The sequence below is a fragment of the Epinephelus moara genome, chromosome 12, assembly GCF_006386435.1.
Source record: "Epinephelus moara isolate mb chromosome 12, YSFRI_EMoa_1.0, whole genome shotgun sequence".
NCBI lineage: Eukaryota > Metazoa > Chordata > Actinopteri > Perciformes > Serranidae > Epinephelus > Epinephelus moara.
In genome coordinates, this window is record NC_065517.1 from 40,168,463 (window position 1) to 40,178,136 (window position 9,674).

At 42.3% G+C, this 9,674-nt stretch overlaps 1 protein-coding gene across 1 annotated transcript in view; it reads right to left on the bottom strand.

Annotated features, from left to right (window-relative positions):
- The window catches only part of LOC126398252 (MAM domain-containing glycosylphosphatidylinositol anchor protein 2-like), a 338,561-nt gene that overhangs the window by 47,735 nt on the left and 281,152 nt on the right, over positions 1-9,674 (bottom strand). Inside the window, exon 12 of the mRNA XM_050057437.1 lies at positions 5,078-5,255. Within this exon, the coding sequence (XP_049913394.1) occupies positions 5,078-5,255 (178 nt within the window). The remainder of the gene's footprint in view (positions 1-5,077; positions 5,256-9,674) is intronic.

A 9,674-nucleotide genomic window follows, 5' to 3' on the forward strand; every position in this document is an offset into this window, starting at 1 on the left:
AAGACCATGGCCAAAAAGATATTACCTAGCGAGTCATAGCTCTGCAGATTGGCAGAGATCAACTTTTGTAAAGGGTGTCCATACATGATTTTAGGGTAATGCAGAGGTGGAAGAGGTACAGATCTTTAAGTGAAAGTAGCAATAACTTTGTGTGGTCATCTGTTACCGAGCTGCAGCGTGATGCATCCAGTGTGTGCCAGGGGCGGCACTTGACACGAGTCACACCAAGCTGCAGTGCCGTCGCTCTGTTTTCAGCTTCAGCAGCTAAATTGTGAGCTGCAAAACCCCTTTAGCAGCACTGTTAACTATATTAGCGCCACTAACTGTGCTAACACTGTTAACAATGCTGCTAAAGGGGTTTTGCGGCTCACAATTAACCCGCTTACTCACCGGGGCGACCTGGGTAGAGACGGGAGGGTGGGTACCATGTTTCTGCAGCAACGTCATCCTGCCCACCATGAGTCAGGACGGTGTTATTAGCTGTAATCCTCAAATAAGTGGTGCCACTAGCTAACCGGTGTAGCATGAAAACCTTATTAGCTTTGTTCATATTGTGGTACAGTGTAGTGCTAATACTCAGAAACTAAAGCGTAGCAGCACACAATTTACATTTGACTTCAGTGCCTTTCAGGAGGAAATGTTTCCACACCTCACTTTGTTTAGTGCTTCAATTTTACCGTAGACGCAAATTAATGGAGTCATTAGCGGTGTTTGTGCGCATTAACTTACTGACGAACGTGCATCTAAAGTATTGTTGGTGGTTAACCGATTAGCAGTTAACTGCTGACACCCCTAATCGTCAGATCTTTGATGTCAGTGTCTTTGACCTCAACAGGAGTTTGCCTGTTAGCAATCTGGAAATCCATCTGTAAAAAACAAACAAATAAAAAAAACAACTTTTTTTTCTCCTTCCTTTACCTCTGGAGGCACAGCCCGGAGTTTTTCGACTAACAGAAGTGCAGGGGCCTCGGCGATCGCTCACCCCCTTCACTTCTGGCGGTGCCCCCAGGGAATCGCCGTGTTGTTTACAAATACTTCGGGTAGAAAACCAGCAGAGTTTAGCTATATATCACATTTTTCACGTCACTATATCACCGTGTAGACTAATCTGATGTTTGTTAAGTCTATAAACACAATGACTGAACAAACGTTACTAATTCTGTGTGCACATTTTGTAATTAATAACATGGTTATCGTAGATTAGCTGGGCTAACCGTTAGCTGTTAACGTTAGCCATTAGCCGTGTCTGTAATAACCATAGACTGTATAAAAATAAGGTAATAACTCAATTAATGGTCCGTGAATAAAATATTTTCTCCAGCGGATGTCTTAGTTACAACATGATTGAGCTAGCAAAGCAGTTTTGTGTTGCTATGTGTGGTATTTATTCAGTTATGGGAAATCACGATGTCTAGAAAGCATCAGTGGCTGCAGCTGACAGGGACAGCTAACAGCAGCAGCAAAGCTAACATCAGGACGTCATCTGTTAAAAGCCTCCCGTTGTTGGATACGACATGAAACTACTCCAGTTAGCTCAATCATGTTGTAACTCAGACATCCGCTGGAAAAAATATTTTTTTCACGTTGACGAGATGACGTTTTGGGTGGAGCGGTCGCTATGGACACGGAGCTTGCTGTTTCTGTAGGTACACATTTCCTGGGGACACCTGCACGTCTCGGCCACGCCCCCTCCATTGTGATTGGCTAAAGCGCAGCATTGTTCAAACTCAAAGCCCTGCCCTCCCCCCCTCTCTAGTCGTCTTTCACACAGGGCTGCCGACAGATTCTACAATGTAAATTGCAGGATCTGTCTTGAGAGATTAGCCTGTTAGTAATGAAAGTGCTAAATATAGGTGGCTTACGTCAAGTACAAGTACCCTAAAAGCACATTTCCCTTTCTTCCAAGAATACATCACATTCATTTATATAATCAGAGACAGAATACGACCTGAATCTAACATACTGATTGATCAAAACTGCATATAACACAGTTTAAAAATCACATACATACATTTCATTTCCCCATAAACTTGTAAAACCTACAGCTTGTTTACAGTAAAGACGCCCTACAGTTTCCTGTTCCCCAGTGAAAGTGAAGAGGAAGCGATAATGGATACGACGCTGGACTGTATTTCACGAGTCAGTCAGGGCGTCTTCCGGGACAACGTTCTGTGAGCAGACTGGATTCTGCTCAGACCTGCATGAGGCTGCTACAGTGACGCTATGCTGTGCGTGGGAGAACAGAGCAGCCCTAGAGTGATAATTAGTCCGGTCTCTTGTTGGGCAGCCGATTCGCACATCAGCATTGGCTGTCTTCTTCTTCTTCTTTTTTTTTTTCTTTGTTCCTCAGTATCTTCTTTTTTTCCTCACTCCCAACTTGGCTGCCTCCATCTCTCCTTCTGTGCTTCTCCCTGTCTTAATTAGCCTCAATTCTCTTGACTTTGATTGGATTCTATTTGATTAAATTCAGCTGAATTCAATTCAAGGTTTAGCAGAGACCACACAGTATCACAGGCTAACACAAAAATAACAGCACAGAAAGTTTGTCCGTCTCTCTTCCCTCTCCTTCCCAATTCTCTTTCCACCAGCCATGATGAGCTGCAGTGAAACTGAATAATTCACAACTGCAGCAGCACAACTCAGGAAGACTGAAGCTGTCAGTGATAGACAGAAAACAGTCAGCCAGTTTGTTTCTGAAAATACACATCTCAAGTACCTGTGCATCTGTTCACTGGCACTGCTGAGCCCACTGTGGATACTAATGCTGTGTTTGTATTTCAAACAGTGTGTCGTCCAACAGACTGAAGAATGTGCTTTGTTTTCAAGCGACTTCCAGGCAGGTCTGCCATACAGTACACATTATCCTCATGATGTTCTTCTACAGTGTTGGGCAGTAACACGTTACAGTAATAATATCATTTTTTCCAGTAATGAGTAGTGTAACTAATTACTAATGAAATACCAGTAATAATATTACAGTTACTCCAAAACCAAACACCTTGTTACATCGTTACGTTTGTTATCACGTCACTACTGACTTGAAATACAACAATCACATCAGTGGACTCATTTTAGTAATCGTCACTAGTTGGAAACTCTTACTGTAGCAGCTGGAAATATTCCCATTACTTTGATTCTGTCAGGAGGAAAGACGACAAGAACACTGCTGCTGCAGGTAGTCGGACTAAAACTCTTTCCACTGCGAAAAACACGTCCTCAAACCTTCAGTCTGAAACACCTCGGCTACTACGACCGACAACACAACAACATGAAGCTCCAGGAAATACACCCCTCCAAAAGTGAGCCCTCCTCGGCTGCAGAGGGCGGCTGTAGCTCTACACTGGCTAAACAACCAAAAATTGAGCATAGCGTTAGTTCAGGCAGGACACGATGTCAAGCTCAGCTCACATCCCAGCTACATCAGCTGAACTCATACAGCCAATGAACTGATGGAGCAGCTGATTGGTGGAAGGGAGTCAGCTGTTAGATCACAGCCCTATTTAAACTGCTCTGGCGTACCTACTGTTGCTGCTTCCTCTGCAACCTGCCTCCACCCCAGCTCCTCCTTTTCATGCTGTGTCTGACTTATCAGTGTCATTTCTGTTTGTCATTGATGCAGTTCTGTTCTGTTCCTGGAGGGTCTTTGCTGCTGCTCTCCCTGCCTTAGGCTTTCCATGTAGGCGCATGGAAGGGCAGGGAGGTTTGCTCTCTCTGCCTTAGGCTTTCCTCATTTGCACGTGGAAGAGGCTTTCTGCGTAGGCCAGAGGAAAGGCAGAGAGGCCCCAGAACAGAGCCATATCACAAAATATAATACTGCAAATGGAAATAAAGTTTTCTTTGACTTAAGTGGTCCTGACTGAACTGAATTTTGCGAACTCTGTGTGTAGGATACAAAGAAGTGATGAAGCTTGTGGTTGGATATGTGGTGAATAAAATGTTGCTCCACAAGTGTCTCTCCATCTTTCAGGCAGAGCCTTGGGGAAATACCTGTCACAGGCTACAGTAAACTTCCAGGTAAATAGAAGCTATCTAGCCTTAGCTACACTTAACGGCGATTACCCTGACACTCACACAGAGGCACAGATCTGAATTTTGAGACGATACGCAATTACAAATTTTAAGGGGTGTAACGGAAAAGTAATATAACGAGTAGTGTAACAAATTACTGTTGGCAGGAAGTAATAAGTAAAATAATATTATTACTTTATAAAAGAGCATACATTTTTAGAGTAAAGAGCCCAATCCTGTTCTTCTGACAGCAGTTAACATGTTGTGGTCCTGTCTGGTTCTGCGGGCCAAGGTCTTCTTAAAATATTGACAATATAAAATCAAAAGAAGCTGTTTGTTGTGTGAAAAACATCCCAGAAGACAAACGACATCTTCTGGCAAAAAAAGGAAAAGGAATCACACAGCAGATGTACACTGCTTTGGGGGAAACTGAGTAAAGCGAAGCATGAATCATGTTTGTCCAGCTCGGTTTGGTCTTGTGACCTGAACCTCTGAGGCTCTAATGTCATGATGATCTCTGATGCACAGTAACAGCAAGTCAGCCTGTGCGCGAGTCCAGAATAGACCTGACTCAGGCAATAAAGGTCACGAGGATGAGACGATTAGTCAGTTGATTAGTATTTACTCAAACTGGCAAAGAAGCAAAGCAAGCTGATTTCAAGCTGTCTCCTGATGACTGAATGAGTTCACTTCCTACTGGTCCGATTACACCTATCACACATCACCATGGTGATCATCGTAATGATTGCCGATACCAGAGTCAACTTTTAATATCTATCAGTGTTGATGAACATGTGTCATTATGCGGCAGCACAAACCGGTGCAGGAGATAATTTAAGAGTATTTGTGAGTTAGCTGAAGGATAACATTACCAGCTGTAGCTGTAATTCCTCCACCTGTGCAAACACATGTGTGAGCAGCAGATTAAAGTGAATCTGGCTCTCCTGTGTCTCCCCTGCCATGTTCTCCTTTCTGTCTTCCAAACATGGAAACATTAAAATACAGCAGCAGCACACTGATCACTGAGAGAAAAAAAAAAAACATCACAGAGTTAGTACACAGCACTCACCGCTGTACGTGACAATCCGGATAGTGGAGTCACCCTCTCCGAAACGTGTGATGGGGGTGAGGCGCACCTCGTAGGATTCAGGCTTTATGAGCTCAGTCAGGTTGTGTGTCATGAGCTCTCCTTTGTTGATTGGTCCGTCCACAGGGATCTCCTGCTCCCACCAGCGCTGCAGCCCCATCTGGATGGAAAGAGGAACCACAAGAGTATTTAAAACCTCTAGATGCTCAGAAGTTCTGTACCTACAGGGACGTTTTATACATAATTGGCCTTAACAAAGCATTTGGGACATCTACCACAGTCTGCTCCATAGGACACTTTCAGCAATAGGTTTAAATCCATCAGACTAGAGGGCGTGGTGAGGATGAAGTCAGCAAGGGGGAAAACAGTCCTTTCCTCCAGGCAGAGTGCACTCTGGGCAGTGACTTTAAAAGCCCCTCTTATTCAAAAGGAAAAATAGACATTATATTAGTGCTAGCGTCAAGCAACGCCATTACCTTTTGTTTTGACGATGTGCTGTAATGTTATCTTGAGGGATTCACAACCTTAAGAACTACAGTTCCTCGGAGGCTCACAACTCTTTACCTTTCTTCACCAGTGGCTAAACAATCTGACACTGTTAAGATAAAGTGTTTCATCCTTTTTGTTGAACCAGAAACAGCCCCAAAATCACTATCGTCAAACCCGCCAGACTCCATTGAAATAAACAGTAATTTTAGTATGTTTACAACCAGAGTAATTTCAAATCTAACTGAGTGAATTAAGGGTTTATTTCGACCAAACCACAGTTGGTGATTGTTGAAACAGTGGAAAGATGAACCAAAATGGTGCCTGTGAGTTTTATTTTGTTTCTGTTGACTTTGATTTAAGTGGGTTTTACAATGATAAAATTACTGTTTATTTAGATGGAGTCTGGTAGGTTTGAATTTTGGAGCTGTTTCTGGCTGAACAAAAAGGATCTTACTCTCAAACAAAAAGGTCTATCTCTGTCCTGATCCTTTTCACAATGTTGTCAGACAGTTATAACAACAATTTGAGCCTGTCAGTGGCAAAAACCTGCTCATGTGCCACTAATGCCCAATACCTGACCAAATTCAAAACGTGTTGATCCAAATAGTCAGTTAGACACAAAAACATGTGAAAAAGGGTCCAAGTTGAAAAGGATCCTTTAATTCTCGATTTTTGATTTGATTTGACGTGCAGACAGCCACACAGCAACTTTTCAGCATGGCAATGAATTCCTTCTTTTCCCCCCTTGGCGTAAAAAGATGTGACATTTTGAGGGCGTCCCTGTTAATACTGACTGTGTCTATAACCTCTAACCTCAGTGGTTCCAGGTCCAGATTTCTCCTTAGTCATTAGTTCAAGATACACACATTTTAAAATGTTCAGCGTCATACTTGTGTTGGCCAAGTCGTTCTAGCTAGTTTGCTGTCTCTGTTTTTTGCTCACTCTACAGCAGGAAACGCCACTTAAAAACAACTCTGTGCCAGATGTTCACTGTACTTCAAAATAAAGTGTGTTTTTTACAAACTAGACACATTTGTGGGTCACTTGTGGTCCATTCAGAGAGGACCCACGACCCACTTTTGGAGTGCGACGCACCAGTTGGGAACCACTGCTCTAATTCAACCAATAACATGTGGAGTCCCACAGGGAAGTGTTTTTGGCCCCCTACTGTTTTTTTTATATGTGAATGGCTCGTGGGTTTTTTCATAAGAATGAGAACACTCTAAAGATAATATTAAGTGAGGAACTCAGTAAAATTTATAATTAACTTGTAGGCAGCAACAGTTGTCTTCTTTATTTGGATTAAATTAAGTTGGACAAGTATTGCCCTGGACAGTCTCTTTTAATCTGCCAAACCCTCTATTAGAGACAACTGGTTTTTGGCTAGAAAAGCTGATTTAATTAACAAAGGAAGACTCTCGGCTAATTCCTTTGTTTTAAGTTGCTTTGATTAGTTACTCTGTTCATGGTTCGAAGGTCCGGGAAGCGCCTCAAGTTAATTACAGATCTTTCAGCACAAGTTAGACAGTGTTGGGGTTGGACCCGAGGGAACACGTTGGCAAACAGTACTTCCAACAGCGAGAGTGGTCACCCTTGAAGAATAAAGTTGTAAAACTTCAACACAGTGAGGTACATAACATTTATGAACATCTCAGAGACTGTCTGTGGAGAGTTAGGGGAACTCATGCCCACCAGAGGTTTAATACCCGCTCCTTTAGGAACCTTTGCACAGTAATAGAAAAATTAAACCACCACAATTTAAAAGCAGCTTTAATCAATATTTGGCACTATGGATTTTGTAGTACCACCACATACGGAGAGCATTCAGAGTACAAAAGACTATCTTCTGAAGACTTTGCTCCTGGGAACATTTTGCATACATGACCACATGCAACACATATTCCCTCACCATCAGTGTAGGATGTTCTCACTCATCTGCCAGTTAACCCTGTCTATAGGCGTTTGTACCATCCGCCAACATAACATGCTACACAGCAAGATATTTTTTGTCTGTAAGCTGTTGACAGATAGCTGCTCATTAGCTACATTTACTTTCAAAGCAGCTGCAGGCCTCTGAATTCAAATGCTGCTATGAACAAGCAGCAGGAACATTCCTATATTTGCAGAGAGGGGAAAAATCCTGATTCCTCCTATTAAAGATATGCCTCAGTCTGCATTATACAGGCGCGTACAGTAAGGACAACACCTTTGTGCTTTGTACACGATTGCCTCATTCTTTAAAAGTTTGTCTTTAATCATGCTTCACAATGTTTTGCTATCCCCTTTTACAGGGGGGCCTTGAACTGACAGGAATTTTATATCTCGTCTTTGCACAATGCAGAGCACACAAGCGTACCTGTCTTGAGGTGACTAAGCTCAGGTATCACACAAAAAATTAGCCGGCGCTTTTCATGTCTTGTGATACAATACGGCCCCGTCGGAAAATTCAAAGAAACAAAACGAGGGTTTGTTGCTGAATTTGCTGGGGGGCAAAGAGAAGAGAAGTAGGGTACATTTTATCCTTGAGAATCAGTTTAAGGGGAAGAGCGGCACAAAGACAAGTTACAGCTTCTGCATCACAATTAGTGACTTTACATGCCCTTCTCAGTCAAAGGAAAAGACAAAGTGTGTTACTAGCAGAGAGAGACAGAGATAGAGTGAATGAAGGTGTGATAGCAGTGGAGCAGAGTCACTGTGTGTGTGTGTGTGTGAGAACAATACCAATTAAGTAATTACTTAGAGCCTGGATGATCCACAATTATGGGGTGCAAGTTTTCCCCACCATTAGTTTGCAGGTAAATAGAGTGTTTTTCCTGCCACTGGTAATTGCAGATGGAGCACTTGTCCCTACCTATCCTTTGAAAATTTTAGCTTTCCTCTAAGTACAAAAGGCATGGCACTTAATTGCCATAAATTACACAGTGTTGGCCTCTACATCCATGTGTGTGTGTGTGTGTGTGTGTCTGAACGCTCTAAAGGGAGGATGTATCATTTCAAGCCCATTTGATATTTTCAATAAAAGTAAAAACAACCCGTCCATACAAATGGCGACAAAAAAATAGTCAATATGCTGTTTCTGACTAGAGACACACAGATGGATTAAAAATTATACATCATCATGTTTTGCTCATATTTGGTGGTGTGAGTAGTCTGTGGATTGATGCTGAGGGGTTTGCACATGCCAAAGAGAAGGGCTACTTTCCTGCATCTGCAGCGATATGCAGTTGCAAGTTACACTGTATGTTAGCAGTGCTGCTAATCCATATGTGTGTATCTGTATCAGTCTGTAGATCATGAGCTGTTCTGTACATGGGAACCAGTGTGTAGAATGCACCTTTCCTAAATGTTTTTGAAGCTGCAGTTGGTAACTTTTACAAAGATATGCCAAGTCTACTTATACCTGGTCAGCCTACCCTGCTCTGTTTGTCTCAGGCTGAATCCAAATGTCCAGACTTAACCGCACTTACAGGCTTGTGGACTTCGCAGGCGCGTTAACGGGAAGTCTGGGAGTGCTTAGGGATGTCCAAATCCACAATTCAACCAGTCCACAAGGCGCCTCAAGTTGACTTTCTGCAGACTTGCAGAGAGTCCGCTTGGGGTGCAGACTTCAGCACGTCATTGATTTAATAACCCATAATTCATTGCAATACAGACATGATGTGGGTTTTTCAACTGTAAAATAGTTATTGATAGTTAGGCCAATTAAAATGCTACTTGAATGAGGCCAGAAATAATATTCAACCACATCATGATTCAGAGATATGTAGAAGTATAGGGTCTCATTCATGAAACATGAGCAGAAGGAATTTGTGTGTAAACTGTTGGCAGACGGAAATTTACGTGCATGTCCGCATTCATCAATATGTTAGTAGCTCTGATCTTTTTGTAGCTACTAACAAAATCTACTCCTGCTCCTGACCACTCGTAGTGCTTGTGTAAATTTAGTAAAGCACATAAATATTGCTTGTCACTATTGGAAATTACAATTTTAACTCGTATTGCGCTCTGTTATGTACACAATACACAGATGCCTTTGAAACACATAATCTAAACATGACAAAATATTAAAAATATAACACATTTAGTTAAA